We start from the raw sequence: 23878 nt of genomic DNA, 5'->3' as shown, positions 1-23878 counted from the left end.
GGGAGTGGGCTAGAGGATGGGAGATCTGTCTCTCTGCCTTTTGAATAAGGATTTGTGAAATACGAGGACACCCCAAAAAGCCCATGGGAAAGAGATCGAGATGTACGTTTATGCTGGTTCAGCAGAAAATCTGCAGTCTGTACAGAGCCTTTGTCCCCACACACACACTTGCCCGTGCACGTTTTTAACACCCCTCATGTGGCAATGCCCGATGCCTACAGGTCTCTGCCTGGAGCGACTTTGCTCCCCAGGAGATGTTGGGCAATATCTGAAAACATTTTTGGTTGGCACCAACCTGGGAGTGCCCCGGCATCCATGGGGGGAGGCTGGGGAGTTGGACACCCACAGGCCCCCAGGAAGGGTGGGGTCGAGGAGCCCCGCCTCGAATGAACGTGTTCCTTAGACGCCTTCCTCTATCCACGGCTGGCACGTCCCAGGGGCACCCAGGGCAGCAAAGGGCATGAACCACCTGCAAAGAGGGAAATGATGGTTCTTCTGCAGCAGGTAGCGCACCCATCACCTTGCATCTCCCGCCTCATGTGCCCCATTTCCACATGGGAACATCCGGCACCAAGAGCCGCTGGGATGGGTTCCAGAGCCTGGCTCTGGTTGGTTCCAATGGGGACCGACTTGAGCAGGAAGCATTTGTGCCACCAAGTCGACCTCAGAGGATGAAGGATCAGCACAAAGCAAGAGGGACAGGAGCTTCCATTCCACTGCTGGGTCCTTGCGAGACCAAGCCTGACCTCCCCACGACCAGTATCCAAGAGCTGGCCTGTGAGCCCACGTGTGAACACTCGCCCACCGTCCATCCACCCAATCAACATCAACCCTCAGCTATGTGTGAGGCTCAGCAGATACACCGACTGGAAAAATCAGGCCTGCTGTATCCCCTAAGGAGACCCCAGTCCAGAAAGGAGAGGAAAATGAACCAAGGCAACCATGAATCTTTTTTTTTTGACAGGCAGAGTTAGACAGTGAGAGAGAGACACAGAGAGAAAGATCTTCCTTCCGTTGGTTCACCCCCCAAATGGCTGCCACGGCCAGCGCACTGTACCAATCCGAAGCCAGGAGCCAGGTGCTTCCTCCTGGACTCCCATGGGGTGCAGGGCCCAAGGACTTGGGCCATCCTCCACTGCACTCCCAGGCCACAGCAGAGAGCTGGACTAGAAAAGGAGCAACTGAGACAGAACCGGTGCCCCAACTGGGACTAGAACCCGGAGTGCCGGCGCCGCAGGTGGAGGATTAGCCTAGTGAGCTGCAGCGCTGGCCCAAGGCAACCAACTCAATACCAAACAGTGCTCGGGAGCAGGGGCTCTAAGAGAAGAAAAGCACCCTGCATCAGAAAACCGGCCCAGCCTGCGGAGCTGAGGATGAGGCTGGGCTGAGATACGCTGCTCGCCTAGGGCTACTTAGGCCATCCAGGGAAGGAAGGACACAGCTCCAGGCAGGGGACACAGCTGTGCAAAAGCCCTGTGGCTAGCAGTTTCATCGTGCATACAATGGACCGAGAAAAGCTGATGTGGCAGGAGGTGGAAGAGACCAGGTGAGGTTTAGCGCACACACGCAGTTCTGTGGGCCCATGACTGGGGTGACGGGGAGCCACGGCAGGTTTAGGCCCGTAGGGGTTCAGAGGTCATGACATAACAGTGAGGTGTGCCTCAGTGGGTTTTCAATACAACAGGGAAATCACATTAAATAAGTCACCCAGGTAGGCACCCAACCCAGCAACTAAGGTGCCTGCAGCCTGTATCAGAGTGCCTGGGTTCAATTCCTGGCCTTGACTCCCGAGTCCAGCTCCCTGCTGATGGACCCTGGGAGGCAGGAATGAGGGCTCAAACATTTGAGCTCCTGCCACTCCCACAGGAGACCTGGTTTGAGTTCCTGGCCCCCGTGGGCATCTGGGCTGTGAGGCAGCAGATAGGAGCACGTAACTCTCAAATAATCCCACTAACCACTGATGGACCATCATGGGGAATGCCACGCGCGCATTTGCAGGGGTGTTGATGGAAGGAGAGACCCTCGGGATGAAGAACGACACAGCTGGGGCTCCCGCTCGTGCCCAGGCCTCCATGCAAGCACTCACTGCGGCTCTACCTGCACCAGGTGCGGGAGAAACACGGGCAGCGCCGAGCCCAGCTGCACGGAGGCCAAGAACCTGAGCGCAAACGCACAGCGCTTCTCATCACCGGGCTCTGAAGCACTTGAGGGCTTCCCTGGAGAAAGAGGGTTCTAGAAGGTTCCTTTTAAAGCTGGGGAGGGGCATTCGCGCACCGGCTGCGTGCGGCTGCATGAGGGATGGGGGTGCAGAGTGGCAAGCCCACAGCATCTCTGGCCTCGGGAAGCAGATTGCGAAGAATCGAAGAATCCCAAGAGCAAACAGGGCCAGGGCTGAATGGCAGCTGGCGTCTAACCGCGGGGTATGCAGGCTCTGCAGGGGATGGGGTCCAAGACCTCCTCCACCCCCACACAAGAAAAACCGCGAACGCTCAAGTCTTTCACGTAGAACAACATAGTAGTTCCCTAGGACGCACATGCGCAATCCTTCTCCCCGCGGTGCCCAACGCCACGCCCACGCTCGGTAAAAAACAGTTACACCGCATCACTAAGGGAATAATGGCAACGAAAGCTAGCCCGTCTGCGTTCAGCACAAAAATGCGGTTTTGAGTTTTAAATGTTTTCAACCCGCGGATACAGTGGAGGGAGTTCAAGGCTAATGACCACGCTGAAGCGCTCGCTCCGAGGCTGGAAGAAAAGCCCCTGCCCCATGGGTTGGGCATGGCACTGCTGCCTTGGAAACCGGCGACGCGGCCCTCGGGCTGGGCTTTGCTGGCTCCCGGGTGCCGGCAGAGAGTGGGAATGCACACCCAACCCATTTAACTTTGCTTCCTTTAATGGAAAGAAATCATCACTCCATGCAAAACCGTGTTAACCATCGTGTGCATGGAGGGCAGCTTTTCGCAGACACACTAAATACCCGACATGAGTGACCAAGGAAGAAACAGGGTGCAGCTTGACTCGTGGTTCCTGAGGCTCACAGACCAAGACAGGACGGTCATGTGGGCCTGGCGACCGCCGAGGACAAAGAACAGCGGAACAGAAGCGGCTGGAGGCTCCCCCCCCCAACCTCGTGAACCCCGGAAGCAGAGCGAGACAGGAGCCCGCGCCTCTCGGCTTTTATAGCAGCCTCTCGGGAGCTCCACCCACCCAGGACCTCCCAATCGCCATCATCGCGTGAAGCCCCCACTCTCTTTAGCGCTGATGGCTAAGGGCCTGGGGTGACAACGCCTGTGTGCGCTCGGAGCCCAATCCCGTTCCTGAGCTCTGAGAATGCCCAGAGCTGTGGATTCCAACCCCTAGGCCACTGGCACTCAGGCACAGGGTGCAGGTGGGTGGGGGGCTCGCTGAACTCAGATCCCTGCCAACGCCCCGCCCAAACCCAAGACTCTGGCTGAGCAGGTCTGGGAGGGCCTGAGAACTGGCATTTCCAGCCAGCTCCCTGAGGAGGCTCAGGATGGTGTCTGAGGACCCCAGGCCGAGGAGCACAGCCCTGGCGCACCCAGAAGCCCCGGCGCACCCAGAAACCCCTTGGCTCCTGACTGTCCTGCCGCCCTGCTGCACCCGGTCTCCCTAGTCTCACAAGAGGAGCAGGCAAGTCGCCCAGGGCCACCCCCAAGGTCAGAAGCCTCTGGACTCGATTGTGCTTGGGAAGAACGTGGTGCGGCCTCCGAAGAACCAGCTACGCCAGACTGCACTTGTGCATCGCCACCTGGGAGGTGGTGGGCACACCGCAGAGCGCCCAGATCCCGCCCACCTGCGGTGCCTGTTTCCCCCGCCAGCACTGCACTGTCAGGGGTAGGGGGGTTATACTTGGTCAGATGTCACCCAAGACAAAGTGCTCCTATCTGCTCTTACTTCCCCCAGTGATTTATTTATTTTCACAAACGTGAATACCATAAATTTATATTAATAAAACAGCTTTTTTTTTTTACAACTTTCTCTGAAAAGCAGAATCTCAAGAACAGAGACAGAGAGAGAGATCTTCCATCCACAGGTTCACTCCCAAGATGCAGGCAACAACCGAAGCTGAACCAGGCCAAAGCCAGGAGCCAGGAACTCCTTCCAGGTCTCCACATGGGTGGCAGGTGCACGAGTACTTGAGCTAATCAATAATTAATCAAGGCCGGCGCCGTGGCTCAACAGGCTAATCCTCCGCCTTGCGGCGCCGGCACACCGGGTTCTAGTCCCGGTCGGGGCACCGATCCTGTCCCGGTTGCCCCTCTTCCAGGCCAGCTCTCTGCTGTGGCCAGGGAGTGCAGTGGAGGATGGCCCAAGTGTTTGGGCTCTGCACCCCATGGGAGACCAGGATAAGCACCTGGCTCCTGCCATCGGAACAGCGCGGTGCGCCGGCCGCAGCGCGCTACCGCGGCGGCCATTAGAGGGTGAACCAACGGCAAAGGAAGACCTTTCTCTCTGTCTCTCTCTCTCACTGTCCACTCTGCCTGTCAAAAATAAAAATATATATATATATAAATAAAAAATATATATAAATAAATAATAATCAAAATATAAAATTCTGAAAATGTCAGAATCTGCTCTTACAAGCTAGGCGTCGCTTCTAGAATTCCCCAAGACACCAACGAAAATCCACAGATGCCCAAGTCCCTTGTGAAAACGGCCTAGCCTTCCCACAGAACCTGCACTAGCTCCTCCCTACTGAAAACCACCTCCAGGTGACTCAGAACTCCCAGTACGAGGTAGGCACCCTGCATTGCATTCTCTGGAGAAAAGCAAGTTCTCACATGTCAAGTACGGACACACGATTTTTTAAGAAATTATTTCCAACCCGTGGTTGGTTGTGTCCACAGGTGTGGGACCAGTGGAGAGGAAAGCTGACTATGTGAGCCGGCTCCAGCCCCCACCGCCCAGAGTTCAGCTGCAGCCCCAGCAGAACCCACAGGCTCCCACGGACAAATCCCCGGGTGCTGGCAGCCACGTGTGTCTAAGAAATGCAGTCCCGTGGGAATTGGGACCTCCTACTCCCCAGCTCAGGAACAGGCTGTGTACAAGGCCAGCATGGCCTGGGCTTCCTGCCTCTCAGGGTTCAACATCGCTCAATTCACTGCTCCGCCTCCTGCCTCCACTTACCCCTGCCTCTTCCTGAACCGCCCTCCACCCCCAGGTACAAACACCGTCCTGCTCTTCAGGGGCTGAAAGCCACAACTGGTGATTTCTGATTTCTGCCCATTTTCCAGTGGGAAGACTGAGGTCAGGAGAGGCCGGTGATGAGTGCGAGATGGCCTACAAGTTCGGGGCAGAGCAGGACAGGGAACCCCAAGGTTTGGGTCCCCAGGGCAGGGTGAGCCAGGGCTGGGGACACACTCATGTGCCACTCTGCACCCGCACGGACGACACCTTCTCCTTGTCATTTTTTTTCCCCAATAATCTCCACAATCCTGCCCTTCCTCCGCTTCCTTTGGCACTGTGCTTCGTTTTCTTATTTAAGTCTTTCAATGTCTCTTATACCATCTGACAGACGAGGCTCAGAGAGGTAAAGTGACTTGCTCAAGATCACACAGCTGGGAGCAGCAAAGCCAATATGAAACCCAGATCTGTGAGAGACAGGAGCCCTAGTAGAAGGGAAGGTGACGTCACTGTCCTCTTTACAAAGAGCATGGACTCCAGGGATGGGCGTCGTGGTACAGTGGGTTAGGGAACCTCTTGGGACACCTGCTTCCATGTCACACAGTGCCTGGGATCCAGCCCTGCTTCCAATCCAGCTCCCTGCTAGTGTTTCTGGGAGACAGCAGATGATGGCCCAAGTCCTTAGGTCCCTGCCAGCCCAGTCGGAGAATCAGATGGAGTTCTGGGTTCTGGGCTTTGAGCTGGTCCAGTCCCAGCTTTTGTGAGTATTTGAAAAGTGAATGGAAATAGAGAAGATATCCTTCTGTCTCTCTGTGCCTTTCAAATAAATAAAATGGGATCTTCAATTATTCTGTATGTCATATTCATTAGAAGGCAGTTGTCAAGGAGCTAGCATTGTGGGCTCGCAGGTAAAGCCGCTGCCTGCAACTCCAGCTTCCCATGTGGGCATCGGTTTGAGTCCCCACTGCTCTACTTCTGATCCAGCTCCCTGCTAATGTGTCAGAGAAAGCAGCAGAGGCCACTCAAGTGCTTGGGTTCTTGCCACCCATGTGTAAGACCCCAATTAGTCTCCTGGCTTTTTTTTTTTTTTTTTTTTTTTTTACAGGCAGAGTTAGATAGTGAGAGAGAAAGGTCTTCCTTTTTCCATTGGTTCACCCCCCAAGTGACTGCTATGGCCAGCGCGTTGCGCTGATCCAAAGCCAGGAGCCAGGTGCTTCTCCTGGTCTCCCATGTGGGTGCAGGCCCCAAGGACCTGGGCCATCCTCCTCTGCACTCCCGGGCCACAGCAGAGAGCTGGACTGGAAGAGGAGCAACCGGGACAGAATCCGGCGCCCCAGCAGGGAGGGACTAGAACCCCGGGGTGCCAGCGCCACAGGTGGAGGATTAGCCTAGTGAGCTGCGGCACCGGCCTAGTCTGGCTTTTGCCATTTGTGAATCGAACCAGGAGATGGAAGATCTCTCTCTGTCTTAATGAGACGGCTGCTTCCAGGCATCCTATTGTGTAGACCCTTACCTAAGGGATGTTTTTCCAATGCATCCCAATAACTCAGAACCTAGCAAAGTGAAGCTAGACTTCCCCCAATAAAGCTCAGGTTTCTAAGTAGAAGGCAGATCCCTAGGGCCATATTCTAGTCCCAGAAAAGTGCTCTCTCATTCAAGAGAAAGGAAGTCACACTGTGCATAGGGTCACCACAGGCTAAACAGTAGCTAAGGACATTTCCAGGAGTGGTAAGATTCTGTGGAATGTGGATTCCAGGAATTAGACTGCAAGCCTCTGTGTAAAAATTAGAAGGCCCTGACACAGACACTGGTGGACAGGGGAGCTACAAAAGATGTTCCGAAGAATTCTGGAGCTTCAAACAGAAGGTCCAACATTAGGAATCCCCGAATAATCCCCTTCAGACCAGTCGCAGCCTAAACGCAAGGGACCTTAGCAGGTGCTACTGAACCCAACTATGTCGGCGGAAAAAAGGGCTAAACTTCTACATCTTGCGTCTTCACAGGTCAACTCAAGAGCTGCCTGCTTATGCCTGTGACCTCTCCAAAAGACAGAGCATTAGCGAAACTTTTGCTTTTGTCACATCCAGACGGCTGCACCTTACGGCAGACAGGCTGTACCTGCCTCTGTTGATTCTCTGGGAGCTGATATTGGCAAGACAACTCCTTAACGGGTTCTTCTACTATAATTCTCTGTGCTCAGGCTAAATGGTTCTCTAATCCAAAAAAAGGCAGCCTATCACCACCCACTATCTGGGGGCTTCTAAGCTCTGTTCTTTCCATCTTAAGGGGCACTAACTTACAATCGGTTTTGTTCGATTTTGCTTATGCTAATTGACAAACTTGTAGGTTTCTGAACCCAAGGACTTCTCAGAGTAATGATGAACATGCAGGGGACACAGCCATTGGCTATGACTGGGAGCTCCAGCTCATGAAACAATTAGATGAGATAGAGATTTCCAGACCCAAGACAGGCAGGGCCTGCGCCTCTGATCAGCAGGAAGCAGCTATAGGAAATATGTTTCTCCCCGCCCCGCAACGTCACCTTAAGATTAAGGCAGGGAATCTCTGAGGGTGGAATGCTATAGGCAGGGAGACAGGATTAAATTGATTAGATTTGTGAGCTGGAAGAGCACGCCGCCCCCACCCCCTTTTGTGATCATAGGCCCCTCCCTGGCCCACCCAACCACCAATCAGAGACCATAACCACTCGCTTTGGAAGTGAATACAAGGAAGGCCTGGAGCACCTGGGCACATTCTTCATCTGCCTCTGGCTGATTCAAGTCACTGGGGCCCTGAAGCTGCAGCAGCCACAGGTGAGCACCTGGGGAGGGGGTAGGGGCCAGCATAGACAGGAAGGAGGAGGTGGGCGGGCTTTCCCCTCCTGCCCTTGGAGACCCCGGCCACCCCTGTGGTCCGGCCCTGCCAGAGCCTGCTAGGTTGCCGTCAAGGACTGACAAGACAACTCCTTGATATAAGTGCGCGCCTTTGCCACTACTCACCGCGGGAAGCGGGGGGAATCTGTCGTAGGGAGCTCAGCCGACCCCTGCGTGCGACCACCCAGGCCCAAGGAAGAGCCGCAGACGTTAGTTATGCCCAGGAATGGGGCAGAGGAGCAGAAGCTCACGCTGGAGAGGCTCACGAGGAACCCGGATAAACCTGTTCCAGCTCCTGAGAGGAGGAGTGAGTGGGCGCCGCGACCTCCCCTGGAGTTTGTCCGAAAGGTGATGGGTTCGAGCGCCGGGGCCGGCAGTGGGGAGTTCCACGTGTACAGGCATCTGCGCCGCAGGGAGTACCAGCGACAGGACCACATGGACGCCATGGCCCAGAACCAAAGATTGGATGTGGAGTCTCAGAAGAGACTGGAAAAGAATAAAATGGCTGCCGAGGAGCGGACAGCAAAGCGTTGGAGAAAGCGCCAGAAGTTAAAAGAGAAGAAATGATTGACAAAGAGGATGAGACTGGGAGCGAAAAAAAAAACAGAAAGAAGGAGCCGGTCAGGCCCAGGCGCCTCGGTCCAGGAGCTCTGAGGAGGCGTCAGGAACAGAGGAGGAGGGAGAGGAAGACGAGCCCAGCTTCATCATGGGGCGATGACAATGCAGCTGTCTGGACCTGGCTCCATCGTGCCCAGGGCTCAGAGCACCCAGTACTGTGCTGGGTACCGGCGCACCGTCCTGATGGGTACCGGCGCACCATCCTGATGGGTACCGGCGCACCGTCCTGAGGGTACCGGCGCACCGTCCTGATGCGTACCGGTGCACCGTCCTGAGGGTACCGGCGCACCGTCCTGATGGGTACCGGCGCACCGTCCTGAGGGTACCGGCGCACCGTCCTGATGGGTACCGGCGCACCGTCCTGATGCGTACCGGCGCACCATCCTGATGGGTACCGGCGCACCGTCCTGATGCGTACCGGCGCACCATCCTGATGCGTACCGGCGCACCATCCTGATGGGTACCGGCGCACCGTCCTGATGAGCGAGGGCAGCACAGTGCAGCTGTTCCTGAGGAAGGCACTCGCGATCTTGCGCCAAGACTAGAGAACTCGGGTCGGTGGGCGCGGAGCAGATCCTGTTCGTCCAAGAGGACCTGGTCATCCCTGCCCCTCCCCGCAGCTTCTACGACTTCCTGGTCACCAAGGCCCAGGGAAGGAGCGGGCCGCTCTATCTTTGAAGTCCAGAGGGACGTGCGGCTGCGGGAGAAGGCCCAGCCCCACGCCCGCCAGGTGGCGCTGAGGAGCTGGTAGAAGAACAAGCACATCTTCCCCGCCAGCTGCTGGGAGCCCTACGTCCCCGTGAAGAAGTGGACAAGGGCAGGATCCGGTGAGCGTCCTGGGAGGCGGCGTGGTCTTCCTGCCTCCGTCCTTAGGAGGTCGAGGGTTCAGCTTGGCTCTCGGTTCTGGAGCACAGTGAGCCAGGAACTCCCAACGCCGTAATCAAGTGAAGCCCCCAATCTTTAGCTCAGTGGTTATGGGCCTGGGGTGGCAACGCCAATGTGCACTCTGGAAGCCCAATCAAGTTCAAGAGTTCTGAGAAAACTCTGAGCTGTGGATTCGAACCCCTAGGCCACTGGCGCTCAGGTGCAGGCGGGTGGCAGACGCCCTGGGGGGCTTGCTGAACTCAGATCCCTGCCAACGCCCCGCCCAAACCCAAGACTCTGGCTGAGCAGGTCTGGGAGGGCCTGAGAACTGGCATTTTCAGCCAGCTCCCTGAGGAGGCTCAGGATGGTGGTCTGAGGGCCCCAGGCCGAGGAGCACAGCCCTGGCGCACCCAGAAGCCCTGGCGCACCCAGAAACCACTTGGCTCCTGACTGTCCTGCCGCCCTGCTGCACCCGGTCTCCCTAGTCTCACAAGAGGAGCAGGCAAGCCGCCCAGGGCCGCCCCCAAGGTCAGAAGCTTCTGGACTCGTTTGTGCTTGGGAAGAACTTGGTGTGGCCTCCGAAGAACCAGCTACGCCAGACTGCATTTGTGCATTGCCACCTAGGAGGTGGTGGGCACACCGCAGAGCGCCCAGATCCCGCCCACCTGGGCTCCTGACTCCTGGGCCAATGCTACATCATCCTGGGGGTGGGAGTGGGTGTTGTACTTGGATCTCCCTGCAGTAGATGTCACCCAAGTCAAGGCCCTTCCCGTTTTTTCTTCCCCCTAGTGATTTATTTATTTTCACAAATATGAATTCCATGAATTATCGTAATAAACACAGCTGATTTTTTTTTACAGTGTTCTCTTATTTATTTGAAAGGATGAATGACAGATTGGAGAGTCAAAGAGAGAAAATGTTCCCTCCACAGGTTCACTCCCCAAACGAAGGCAACAAGCAAGGCTGGGCCAGGCCAAAGCCAGGAGCCAGGATCTCCATCCTGGTCTCCCACGTGGGTGGCAGGTGCACAAGTCCCTAGCTGTCCTCTGCTGCTCTCCTGGGCGCATTAACAGGGAGCGGAATCGGAAGCAGAGCAGCCAGGACTCGAGCGGCACTCACCCTCTGCCCCACCACCTTGCCCCTGAGCTTATGTTTGTAATTGACACAAGATCTGTGCATCCTTGGGAAGCCCAACGTGATGTTTGCTTCATGCCTGTATCAGGCAATGCTTAAACTCCGCTAATTAGCATATCATAATCTTCAGATGTTATCGTCTCTTTAGCGTGAGTCGGTTCCAACCCTTCTATTCTGATAGCAACAGCGCATTATTGTGAACTGCATCCCCTGACCTCTCCTCGTGCTGAAACCCCCTGCTCCCTGGAGCTCAGCTTGGCAGGTGAGCATCCAGGACACACTCCTGGCAGCTCCCTTCTGTCTGCCAAGGGTGCTCCCAGCGAAGCAAGCACACAGGCGCCACCTGCTGTCCATACACAGCAAACGCCTGACCAACATCAAATGCATAGCAGAGACCAGGGGCCGAGCCTTCCCCTTCTCCCTGCAGGCAGCTACCCCTCCTCCCCCACCTTCATAGGGTCCCTCTCTGGGGGCTTGGGCAAGAGTGGGACCTCTTATGGTGTACACGCAACAGCTTGTTAGAAATGGGGGGCAGGGCGAGGCTGTGGTGTAGTGGGTAAAGCCACCGCCTGCAGGGCCAGCATCCCACATGGGCACCAGTTCGAGTCTCAGCTGCTCCACTTCTGATCTGGCTCTCTGCTATTGCATGGGAAAGCAGGGGAAGATGGTCCAAGTGCTTGGGCCGCTGCTCCTGCATGGGAGACCAGAAGAAGCTCCTGGCTCCTGGCTTCGGATCAGCGCTGTTCCGGCCATTCGGGGAGTGAACCAGTGGACGGAAGACCTCTCTGACTCTCCCTCTCATTGTCTGTAACTTCAAAATAAATAAATTCTTTTAAAAAAATGTTTACCTGGAGCTCACTCTCAGGCCCTGGGTGCTTCCCTAGGACTGGCCTTGCTCCCCAACACCACCAAGAATAGGGCCCCCCCAAACTCAGAGCTCTACAGCCCCTCAGCCGGCTCCTCCTCTGCCAACTTGGAGTCCCCCAGTCCAGCATCAGGGAGTGGGGAGTGGGCCTGGGCTGGGGCTGGGGCTTGGCCGAGGTGCTTCAGCCAGGAGGGAGCCCCATCTGGGGACTTGACAGTGTAGGCGGTGACAGAAGAAATGAAAAAAGTGAGGACAAGCAAAGGTGGGGCCAGAGCAGGACCCCCAGCTCCAGGAGGACCCAGGGAGAGGGAGGGCGCAAGGGAAGGAAGAGGCAGAAGGAGGGGAGAGGGAGGAGAGTCAAGAAAACTTGGGGTGAGGTGGGTGGGCACTCAGCTTCTCCGCTTCCTGCGAGTGCACCCTGGGAGGCGGCAGGTGGAGCCCCAAGTCCTGGGCTCCTGCCACGCATGTGGGCACCTGGACTGAGTCCCAGTTCCCAGCTTCAGCCTGGTTCCGTGCCAACAGTTAGGGAAATTAAGGGAGTGAACTAACAGAAGATGTCAATAGCTCATTTCCCCTTTCAGGAAATAGGTAGAAGGGAGATAGATGATTGATAGATGATAGATAGATAGATAGATAGATAGATAAAAAATTATCATAGAGTAACCAAACACCCAGCAATTATCCTGCTAGGATTTCCCTAAGAGAAGGGAAAGTGTGTGTGTGTGTGTTGTGTGTGTGTGTTTGCGGGCACACGTAGCAGATTCACTCACAATGGCCCAAGGTGGTGTCCACCCAAATGCCCGTCAGCTGGGGCACAGTTGAAGGCATGAGGCACAGCCATGGTGGCCCGGCCGGATGCTACATGGAGGACCCTGATATGGTGCTGTGCTGCCACCTGGTGCCAGGAGGAGGACGTGGCTCCTGAGGCACAGAAGGAGGGTGCTGTCCCCAGTGAGGGGACAAGGGGGGGAGAGGCCATGGGACCCCCACACCCGTCTGCATCAGGGAGGGACACAGAGAGCTGGCAGAGACTGAGGGTGAGGTGAGAGGCACAGGAAAGAGAGAGGCCGGGACGCAGAGAGCCTGCGTGGGAGATGCCCCAGGTGGGGCTGCAGAGAAAGACAGTGGGGGGGGGGGGGGCGCTGTAGAGAGAGGAGAGAGAGAGAGCAGGTGGGTGACGTGAAATCAGAGGCTGAGGGAGGTGGAGAGAACAGGGGAAATGGAGAGGCTTGCAGAGATAGAGACAAGTGCAGGGAGACCGTGAGAGATCGGTGTCCCACACCCGCACCCTGCCGTGTGGCTCACCCCGGCCTCTGAGCCGCCCTCCACGACTCCACTGGGAGCAGGATCCCACCGGGCCATGCCCGGGCTACACATGTGTGAGCACAGGACATGGTGGCACCAGCTTTACCACTCAGTTTGGTGTGGGTGCTAGGCAGAGTAATAGACAACTGGGACCTCTTGGCGCCACCTGCTGTCCATACACAGTCATCGCCGTTCACCATCCTTTGATCATCCCCAGTCTCCCTGGATCTTGCCCTTGATCAACCCTTTGATTTTTGGACCCTAAAGTCCTCACCCCACCTGGAACACGGGAACACACACACACACACAGACAAGTTACTGTGACCTCTCCTTGGGGTGGGGAGGAGTCACGGGATTCTTGGCATCTCTGGCAGAGCCTTGAGGCAATGATTCTCAGAACAGGGAGAATGGCAGGAAGTGGATGCAGGCCCCTTGGGGTCACTCTGCCCAGCACCACAGAGAGAGAGCCCAGGGGTGAACCAAGACAGCCATGCAGGGGACAAGAGGTTCAGGAGTCAGGTGAAGAAGCAGAGGCTCAGAGGGGTTGGATGACACATCTGAGGTCACACAGCCACGTTGCTGCAGAGCTGGCTCAGGGAGAGCCCTGTTTCCCTGCGTAGCCCAGACACAGCTACATCTGTGTGTGTGTGTGTATGTGTGTCTGTGCCTCTTTGCACTCACACACTCATGCCCACACCGCACCTCCCGCAGGGGATGAGAGACAGGCAGCACACAGGTTGCAGGTCACACTTTATTCGCTCGCTGGGAGCTCTGCAGGGTCCTGGCTCCTGGGAGGGAGGAATGGCGGAGGCGTGGGGGGGAGCCCTAGTTGGTGGGATGGAAGGCGCCCCGCTGGTGCCACTGCATGTCGCGGATGCGGCGCACGGACTGCACCTGGGGGTGGGGGGCCCCAAAGTCACTGCTGTCCTTGTAGTCTCCCTTCTCCAGGAGGTACTGCAGCCCGCGGTAGCCAGGGTACTGGTAGCCAACCCACCTGCAGGGCCGGGGGGGGGGGGGGAGGGAGAGAGAGAGACTCCTTCAGGCAGTAGGAAGGGTGATTTCCCCCTGATGCTGAGCAGCACGCCCCTCTCAGCCCCTCCAGCACCAAGCTTCTGCTCTCCTCCTTCTCCTGATGGGGAGCTCACTCCCTCCTACAGTGAATTTTGTCTGAAGGCCTGAGGGTAGGATCAGACCAGGAGCCAAGGTGCTCACAGAAGCTTAGAGGCAGACAGGTGCTGAACCGCACAGTCCACCGCGCCCCGGGCCATCTCCGTAGACACCTCCAGCTCAGCGTCTCCACCTTGTGCCCCTCCAGCCTGCACTCCTGCCCCGTGGCCTTTGTGGACTCTCTCCCACTCCCCCCAGGGCCTTTGCACACCCTGTCCTTGCTCCCTGAGAGGCCCCTCCTCAGCCTCGGCAGCCCTGCGGTTCCTCCTCCTCTGGGAGCTCAGCTCAAGCGCGTCTTCCTTGAGAAGCAGCTTAGATCGCTGGGGGTTCTTCCAGTGACAACTGTCGCTCCCTCCAGCGTGTCAGCTGCCCAAGCAGCCACCTGATTGCTGTCGCCTTCCTTCACCTAACCTAATGACTGGCACACGGCAGTACTGGCAAATCAAGCCAATGAGTGAGTGAATAACGGGGGACAATCAACACAGAATTTGGGGCACTATTGCTGGTGTTTGACAAATGCCCAGAAGCCAGCAGCTGTGACAATTGTGGCTCTTGGGGGTTGCCAGGGAGGAGATTGGAGGGGGTGTGGGGGCGATGGCGGGTGGGAGGTGAGCCCTGATTGGTACTATCTGCCCATGGCTGTGGTGGAAAGACTTCTCCTGGGGCTGGCCTCATGCAACCGTTGATTCATCAGAACTAAAACTCTGAAAATGTCAGAATCTGCTCTTACAAGCTAGGGATCACTTCTGGAATTCCCCAAGACACCAAAGTCCACAGATGCCCAAGTCCCTTATAAAATGGCCTAGCCTTCCCACAGAACCTGCACCACCCCTCCCTACTGAAAACCACCTGCAGGTGACTCAGAACTCCCAGTACGAGGTCGGCACCCTGTGCGTGAGGACTGCATTGAATTCTCTGGGGAATAGCAAGTTCTCATCTCTCGAGTACGGGCAAAAAAAAAAACTATTTCCAGTACATGGTTGGTTGCGTCCACAGGTGTGGGACCAGTGGAGAGGAAAGCTGACTATGTGAGCCAGCTCCAGCCCCCACCGCCCAGAGTTCAGCTGCAGCCCCCACAGAACCCACAGGCTCCCACGGAAAAATCCCCGGGCACTGGCAGCCACATGTGTCTAAGAAATGCAGTCCCGTGGGAATTGGGACCTCCTACTCCCCAGCTCAGGAACGGGGTGTGTACAAGGCCAGTGTGGCCTGGGCTTCCTGCCTCTCGGAGCTTCAACATCGCTCAATTCACTGCTCTGCCTCCTGCCTCAACTTACCCCTGCCTCTTCCTGAACCGCCCTCCACCCCCAGGCCTGCTCTTCAGGGGCTGAAAGCCACAGCTGGTGATTTCTGATTTCTGCCCATTTTCCAGTGGGAAGACTGAGGTCAGGAGAGGCCGGTGATGGGTGCGAGATGGCCCACAAGTTCGGGGCAGAGCAGGACAGGGAACCCCAGGGTTTGGGTCCCCGGGGCAGGGTGAGCCAGGGCTGGGGACGCACTCACGTGCCGCTCTGCACCCGCACGGACGACACCTTCTCCTGGTAGCCGTGGGCGTGGAAGCTGGGCACGTCGTCATCTATGATCTCCATCTTCTTGCCCGTGAAGTTGGGGTTCTCGTAGAGGATGATCTTGTGCTCCTGGCTGTCCTGCGGTGGGGGTGGTGGGGAATGAGTGCAGGGGCTCGGGGCTCTGCCTCCCCACCTGATCCTCATGGCCCAGAGCTGGCCTCAGCATGTCCCACCTGGGACCCTCTGCCCAATACGCCTGCATGGGGGCCCCTACGACAACTGCCTCTGGACAGCGGCTGGTTGCTGAGCTACGGGGACATAGCACACGCAGCCACGTTCTACACTTGGGGAATGGCGGATGCTGCATTGTCCTCCTCCCTCTTACAGGCTCAGCTCCCTCTGTGGTAAGCACCGGCCATGATGCACTCACACACACGCCCCGTACGTTCCTGCACAGGCTTATGGCGCCTCCAGCAGACACGAGAGGTCATTTTTTTCCCATCGTTTCTGCATCTCTGTCCTTCCTCAGCTTCCTATGGCATTGCACTTCATTTTTAAGCCTTTCAACGACTCTTACACCGTTTGGCAGATAACAAGACGAGGCTCAGGGAGGCAGAAGGAGTTGCTCAAGATCACACAGCTGGGCATGGCAAAGCCAATATAAAACCCAGATCTGGGCCGGCGCCGCGGCTCAATAGGCTAATCCTCCACCTGCGGCGCCAGCACCCCAGGTTCTAGTCCCAGTTGGGGCGCCGGATTCTGTCCCAGTTGCTCCTCTTCCAGGCCAGCTCTCTGCTGTGGCCCGGGAGTGCAGTGGAGGATGGCCCAAGTGCTCGGGCCCTGCACCCCATGGGAGACCAGGAGAAGCACCTGGCTCCTGCCTTTGGATCAGCACGGTGTGCCGGCCGCAGCAGCCACTGGAGGGTGAACCAACAGCAAAGGAAGACCTTTCTCTCTGTCTCCCTCTCTCTCACTGTCCACTCTGCCTGACAAAAAAATAAAAAAATAATAACCCAGATCTGTGGAATGCTGTGTCCAGTGGTCCTCCTTCTTCCATCCCAAACTCTGGGAGGGGCTGGCCTGGGCTTGGGAGATTTGGGGATCACAGCTGAGAATGAACACCCCAGTGAGAATCAGGACCAGGCATCCCTGAGCGCTCACCCTGGCCTGAGTCTCCCTGCTCCTCCCCTCCCCCAGCATGTGTTGTACTGTTTATGACAGCTATGGTAGATTTTTGAGTGATTTCTCCATGACAGGCGTTGTACGATCCTAGGGATCCCCATCTGCATGGAATAGGATGTGAACAGTGCCCCTCCCCCAACCCGGAGCACCTGTAGTCCTGTGAGTGGAGCCCCCTGGAGTTGTGCAATGTGACAGCCCTCAACCCAAGCCTACTGCCATCTCAAGACAATAGCTACGAATGTGCCCGTGTCTCAGAAGTGGAGACGGAGGCTGGCTGCAAGCGAAATGACTGTGGCAAGGCCGCATGGCGGGGAGCTTCAATGTTAGAGGCGATGGCTCCTTTCTGGTCCTCGGACCGGACCGCTGGCCCCAAGATAGCAAAGAGACAAAGTGGGACGAAGGGCGGGGGCTCACCACTTTGATGGGCCTCAAGGAGCTGAGGGAGTCCGTCCTCCGGCTGCTGGTCCACGAGTCCCAGCGAGGGTACTCGCCCTTCTCAAACACAAACTGCTCGCCCTTGCAGTTGGCTTGCTCGTAGCCCACCCAGCTGCAAGAGAGGCCAGGGGGAGGGGCAGGTCATTCCCATCCCAAGCATCCTTGGATACTCACTCTGCCCGGCCAGCAAGGAGTAGCAGCCCCACCTAAAACGGAACACAGGGATTCCAAGTGCAGGGTCGGTTCAGTTCTCCAGAACCCGCTGCCATGCCACCTTCAACCATCTGCATCACAGCTCGAATGCCGAAAACACTGCCCCTCCCAGACCCCTGGCAATGAAGCCCGTGGGATGCTGGCAGATCAATACCTAAGATACCGATGACTCGGACAGGTGGCATGTGCCACCTCCTATGGTGTCCATCTCGCAGGATGGCAGCTGTCAAGCTGGTAGTGAGACGTCGGTGAGAGCAGGGTTGGGACGAGACGGGCACAGCTGAGCACCGGCTCCAGCCCCACACTGTGTCTGAGCCTCTGCCCGTCGCCAACCCCAGGCCCTGTCGCTAGCTCAGCTTCCTCTTCAGTTCCTGTCATTGGTCGCCTGACTCACGCTCTACACAGAAAGCCGCCTGTCTTTGAGATGCCCAGTAGATGAGATGTGGGAGACTTGCTCTCCAAGGGGGATGGGTTCCAGGACCCCCTACAGACACCAAAATCTGCAGGTGCTCAAGGCCCTTAGGTACCAGGGGGCGGTGTCTGTATGGAACCCAAGCACACCCTCCAGTGTACTTGAAATCCTATCTAAAACGCCGAAGACAAAGCAAGTGCTACGTAGACAGTGGTTACTCTGTGTTACCTGGGCAACAGGGACAGAAAAAGAAGTCTGCATTGTTAGCCCAGAGGCAAGGGTGTTTCCCCCAACAGCTTCAGCTGGCAGGTGGCTGAATCCATCACGTGGAATCTGCAGCCACAGAGGCAAGGGGGAAAGAGGACACAGCAGGCACGAACCTAGCATTCTGGGGCCGGTCAGCACAGACGCAAACATCTCAGTGTGGCACAATCAGGGCAACCCAGAATGACCATCCGGGGCCCTAGTAGAAGGGGAGGTGACGTCATTGTCCTTTTTGCTAAGAGCTTGTACTCCAGGGTCGGGCATCGTGGAACAGCGGGTTAGGGAACCTCTTGGGACACCTGCTTCCATGTCACAGTCCCTGGGATCCAGCCTGCTGCCAATCCAGCTCTCTGCTAATGTCTCTGGGTGACAGCAGATGATAGCCCAAGTCCTTAGGTCCCTGCCACCTTGTCAGAGGCTCACATGGAGTTCTGGGCTCTGGGCTTTGACCTGGTCCAGTCCTAGCTGTTTGAGTATTTGAGGAGTGAACCAGAACAAGGGAAGATTCTCTCTCCCTCTCTCTTTAGAAAAAAAAAGAAGAAGAAGAAGAAGAAGAAGGAGAAGGAGAAGGAGAAGGAGAAGGAGGAGGAGGAGGAGGAGGAGGAGGAGGAGGAGGAGGAGGAGGAGGAGGAGGAGGAGGAGAAGGAGAAGGAGGAGAAGGAGAAGGAGAAGGAGAAGGAGAAGGAGAAGGAGAAGGAGAAGGAGAAGGAGAAGGAGAAGAAGAAGAAGAAGAAGAAGAAGAGGAGGAGGAGGAGGAGGAGGAGGAGGAGGAGGAGGAGGAAGAAGGCAGTTCCAAAAAGTGCATGCCCCTGCCTCAGGGCAGCGGCCCACCCCGAGTCTGGCTCTCCCCCTTTGACGCTTGGAGGGCTTGGCCATCCTCACCCTGCAGAGGAGGGAACCGAGGATCAAAGGGGACTCTCTTTCTCCAACGTCACACACTCCAGGGCTGGACCTCAGATTTGAACCCAGCTCCAACTCACTCCAAACCTGAATTCTCGCCTTGGCTATTGGACGCAACTCCCGAGCACATGATAGCACAGCGTGAGAACACAACAAGGGCCGAGTCCCCCAACTCCACAGCCCGATTGCCCCTTCCTGGCCAGGTGAGGCCACCCAGGTACGTACGGTCCAGCCTGCACCAGGACAGAGCCTGCCTTCTCCACGCCCGTTTCCTTGAGGTTGGGGCAGGGTCCATTGAGCTCATGCGAGTGGCCCTGGAAGTTCTCTTGTTCAAAAATGATGATCTGCAACAGGAGGAGAGAGTCAGACCCCCGTCGCGATGGCCGGGGAGGGAGAGCAGAGCCGGGTGAGTGAGGAGAGAGTGGGGAGAGCCTCGGGAGATGATAAAGTGTTCGGCTCTTCGGAGTCATGAACCAAACACAAAGTCAGACAGTCCTGGCTCCGCTCTGAATCCTTAAGCCAACATTTCTCCTCTCTGAGCCTCAGTCTCTCCTCAGTAAAATGGGCAAATTCACAGGGTTGTTGGAAGGGTTCAAGGGAGCACCAAGGTAAGCAGCATTTGATGGGCAACTTTCTTTACCACGGCATAAATTAAGAGACAGATGGGGGAGACCAGGAAAAGCACCTGGCTCCTGCCATCGGATCAGCGCGGTGCGCCGGCCGCAGCGCGCCGGCCGCGGCGGCCATTGGAGGGTGAACCAACAGCAAAGGAAGACCTTTCTCTCTGTCTCTCTCTCTCTCTTACTGTCCACTCTGCCTGTCAAAAATAAAAAAAAATAAATAAAAAATAAAAAGTAAAAAAAAATTATAAAAAAAAAAAGAGACAGATGGGATTAAGAGATGCCTGGGAGTGGGTAAGTGGCCCAGCTGATCCTGGGGCCCAGGCTTGTCTGAATAGCACTTTGCATGCCCTCCCATGAGCTCCAAGGCTCTGGGACCCTAACATATTTCCCACCAGGTGCTAGTGCTACCAGTCCATCGACCACACCATGGGACACAGGTACAAAGGCTCATGGTCTGGGGTCAGGGCTGTACCCAGCGGGTAAAGCCACCACCTGTGATGCCAGCATCCCACTGGGGCACCAGTTCAAGTCCCAGCTGCTCCACTTCCAATCCCGCTCCCTGCTCGTGTGCCTGGGAAAGCAGTAGAGGATGGCCCAAGTCCCTGGGTCCCTGCACCCATGTTGAGAGGCCTGGAGGAAGCTCCTGGCTCCTGACTTCAGCCTGGCCCAGCCCAGGCTGTTGTGGCCATCTGGAGAGTGAACCTATGGATGGAACATCTCTCTGTCCTTGTAACTCTGCACTTCAAGTAAATAATCTCATGGTTTGAACTTTCCTTGCTCAAACTGGACCAAGGCCAACACACACACCCCCTACTGCCACTTCCCCCACAGAACTGTGCATGCCCAAGCCCTGTCTTCACACCTCCAAGGATAATCCCCGGTCCCTGCGGCCCTCCCTCCAGATACTTCCTAAGGGGTCTTCACTCCCTGGGCCTCCCCTGGTCCATTCACCAGCCCCTGGAAAGGGGCTCGCGGGACCCCTGTGTGCAGAGCAAAGGGGCCCAGCTTACATCTTGCAGCCAGGTGCTAAGTGGGAGGTCACCTGGCCCTTGTCAGGATTCCAGTGAGAATCTGGGGACAGAGCTCCCCCAGGCCACCCAGGGAGCTGCCTCGGCTGGGGGTAGGGGGCAGCACTGGGTCCAGGGCCGTGGACTCCCAACAGGGGTGGCTGCAGAATGCACGGTCAGCACTGGCTGGGCGGGTGAGCCTCTCTCTCCCAGGCCAGGGATTAGCCAGATAAAGGCAGCGAGGGGAGCGGCCCACAGAGCTTGGAGACACATTCCACGGGCTCAACACAGCGTCCAGGGTCACTGACCTGGCCAGAGCCGAGGCTGGGATGTCCCCCCAATTCTGAGAGCGGCCTCACGACTCTGAGCCTCAATGCCTTCATCCTAAAGTGGAGGTGCGTGCCTATTTCCCAGCGCTACTGAGAAGTAATAATAGGGGGACGTGGGGGCTCCCTCACTACGAGGGTACTTCCAAAAGTTCCCAGGAAAAGGGAGACATGAAGTGTTCATTTGGGTGCAAGAAATTCGGAAACCCAGGCATGGTTTTTCTACCATGTACATATTTTTTTTTCCATGAATTTTTTTGAAGATTCCTCATATGCATGGACTTCAAAAACATGTTTACAACAAAATAAACTGATCTATTGATTGAATTCTGCATGAGCTCTTTGGAATGCCCTGGTTCTGTCCTGGCCTGGGGTGGGGGCTGTGAGGAAGGTCGGCCCCCCTGTGCCCATCAATGACCTCGGCTTCCGGGGGGCTCTGTGCTATTGTTGTTACTCATCCATGTAACAGGCGCTTGCGATTCCCACGTTACCTAATTCCTTCCACCTGCACTGCCCCACACGGCAGCCGTGAGTCACGAAGGACCACCGGGCGCGTGATGTACAGTCTACTCTAGTTCAGGGGTGCTATCAATATAAAATACACAGCAGAATCGAATAAGCGAAGAGTCCCCAAATCATTGTCATAGTATCTACACAGTACAATGCTCACTTTTGAGACTTTAGATTTAACAACGTATAATAGGAAAATGGACACCCCTGTTTTATTTTTACCTTTCCGAAGGTAGCTACCAGAAGGTGTGAAATCACACACGTGGCCCACGTGATGCTGTTGTCGATGGTCTCTGCTTTCCACCTGGCCTCCACACTGTCCTTCAGCTCACCCAGTTCACGCCCACCCTAAGGCCTTTGCATCTGCTGTGGCCTCCGCCAGCATGCTCCCCCGACCTCCACCCACAGTGCTCTCACAGCTGCTCCTGCCCGGATCCAGGCCTCCTCCCTGAGGCCTCCCCTGACCACCTGAGTGAGCATGTTTTCTGATTCTCCCGACTCTCAGGAGCCTGTCTTGCCACAGCACTTTTCCTCACTGCCACACTCACTACCTGGAGTCAGGTGCGCCTTCCCTCGATTGCTCTCTGTCCTCTGGGGAGTGGGCCCTGCAGGCACAGAGTGAGCAGGGGCGGGGCTACATCAGCCTCGGTTTCCCCAGACAAACAGGCCGCTCTGGCTGGAGTCGGTGCCCAGGACTCCCGGAGCTGAGGCCCGGCAGCGCAGCCAGTGGGCATATGGCTGTGGCTAGAGGTTTGGAGATAGCTTGTAGATGAGAAGCTACTGGCCCGGGGACAAGATCCCGCACCCCTGCAGGAGGCAGGCAGGGGGAGACAGCAGAGACCCTTGGTGGGCATCAGGTGCACTCACGCCACGGACCGGGGCTTAGGCTGCGTCTCGTTTCGTGGCCTCTTCGTGGCATTTTCTGCACAGTGATTCCGACTCTCCCCGTTTTATAGAGAAGCGACAAACTGAGCCTCAGAGAGATCAAGAGACTGGCCCGGGTGACACAGCAGGTGCAGCGCTGGGAGCCACGCCTCACCTCCCGATGGGACCGCCCCACCTTGGGGAGCCCGTGGGCGACAGGGCGTGCAGCAGCAGGCGTGGCAGAGACACCCAGGTCTCCGAGGCCCACAAGGACCTCCGGAACCAGCTGGGGAAACTGAGTCACACAGAGGGAAGTGAAGACAGGGCACGCAGCAGGAAGGTGACAGAAGGGAAACCGAGTCAGGGCGAGGGGCACGGCTTGCCCCCCACACACACACAGTACTCACCTTGGGGTTGAGGGGCTGCGGCTTGCCCGCCTGGGTCTGGTGGTCTGAGGCCATGGTGGACTGTCCCGTGCAGGAAGGACCTGGAAGACACAGGAAGCGGCAGTGAGGTCACCGCTACATCCTGGGCTTTTCTGCCCCTGGGGGGCCTCAAGGTCACCCCCACTGGTCCTGTTCCTGGTCCCCTGGCTTCAGGCCAGCCAGGCACTGAGGGGCCAGGGAGCCACCGCCTGAGCGTCCATCCTCGGCGGCACCTGTCCGTGTCCAGACCAGCTGCGGGGACAGGAAGTGAGGTCCCCAGTGCACCCCGTCTGTCAGCTCGAGCAGGGGTCACACAGCTCGCGGACCTGTCGCAGGACCAGGCTTGTGCCCCAGGACAGACATTTCTTCGTGAAAAGCAAACCACGTCGGGTGAACGGAACCCATGTTCTGGCCGTGTCCAACCATGTCCCAGCTGCCAATCTGGGGACTCAAATGCTTCCCTCTGCCCCCTCCCCCTTGTCCCCCACCAACCCCAGCCCAGAATTCTCCCCACTACTCTCGTTCTTCCTGCCCTCCCCAGCCCGAGAGCCCATCAGTGACAGAACGCATGGTAGAAGAAGGCAAAAAGATGGCAGAGTGCCGGCATTCCAGGCACCACGGCGGGCCATGGGACAGAGCGGGCTCAGCCCCCACCCGGAACCCTGTGTGGTCATCATTGCTGTTCTCAGACCAAAGAAGGTGGCACTCAGTTGGTCCCCCACAGGGCACCATCCCTGCCACGGGCCAGCGTGGAGGCCCCTGGCAGGTCTCCCCTCATACTCTGCCTCAGTGTTCTGTCCTGTGAAATGGGGCCAGTAGCATCTGTGATGGGGTTGCGAGGATTCAATACCTGATGCTTCCCAAAACCACCACGCACTGCAGCCACTGACAGCCAGGTGGCGCTCTTGGGGTCATTCCCACCAAGCTTTGGTGGTAGAGAAATCACCTGTAGCTCAGAGCTCCCGGAGAGAGCTTCTGTCTGGGGCTGGGCACACCTGGAGGTGCCTGGTACTGTCTGTGGCTGTGCAGGGAGCTGACTCACCAGCCTAGAACCCACCACCGATGCTGAGCACCGTCCAGCTCTTGCACACTCCTCGCCGGCTGCTGGCAAAACTGGGATGCTGAAAATCTGCTTAAAATTAACACAGAGCACTGCCCAGGAACCCCCTCTGCACGAGGCCCTGAGCCGGCCACATCACCCACCTTACCTCTGGTCCTCACAAGTGGGGACGTTTAAC

General features: G+C 57.0%; 1 protein-coding gene and 1 pseudogene across 1 annotated transcript; one reads left to right on the top strand and one right to left on the bottom strand.

Moving 5' to 3' along the window:
* The first annotated feature begins 1502 nt into the window (after positions 1-1502).
* LOC133752027 (PRKR-interacting protein 1-like) lies at positions 1503-8736 on the top strand (annotated as a pseudogene).
* Positions 8737-13629: 4893 nt separating this feature from the next.
* On the bottom strand, positions 13630-22676 carry CRYBB2 (crystallin beta B2). Its single transcript, XM_062182587.1, has 5 exons — positions 22623-22676; positions 19111-19229; positions 17076-17208; positions 15475-15617; positions 13630-13798 (listed from the first exon to the last, which is right to left on the bottom strand). The coding sequence occupies exons 1-5, from the start codon at positions 22674-22676 to the stop codon at positions 13630-13632; spliced, it is 618 nt and encodes a 205-aa protein (XP_062038571.1).
* Positions 22677-23878: the final 1202 nt, after the last annotated feature.

The sequence above is a fragment of the Lepus europaeus genome, chromosome 23, assembly GCF_033115175.1.
Source record: "Lepus europaeus isolate LE1 chromosome 23, mLepTim1.pri, whole genome shotgun sequence".
NCBI lineage: Eukaryota > Metazoa > Chordata > Mammalia > Lagomorpha > Leporidae > Lepus > Lepus europaeus.
The sequence above is the reverse complement of the archived record's forward strand: the minus strand, read 5'-3'. Positions and strand labels throughout refer to the sequence as shown.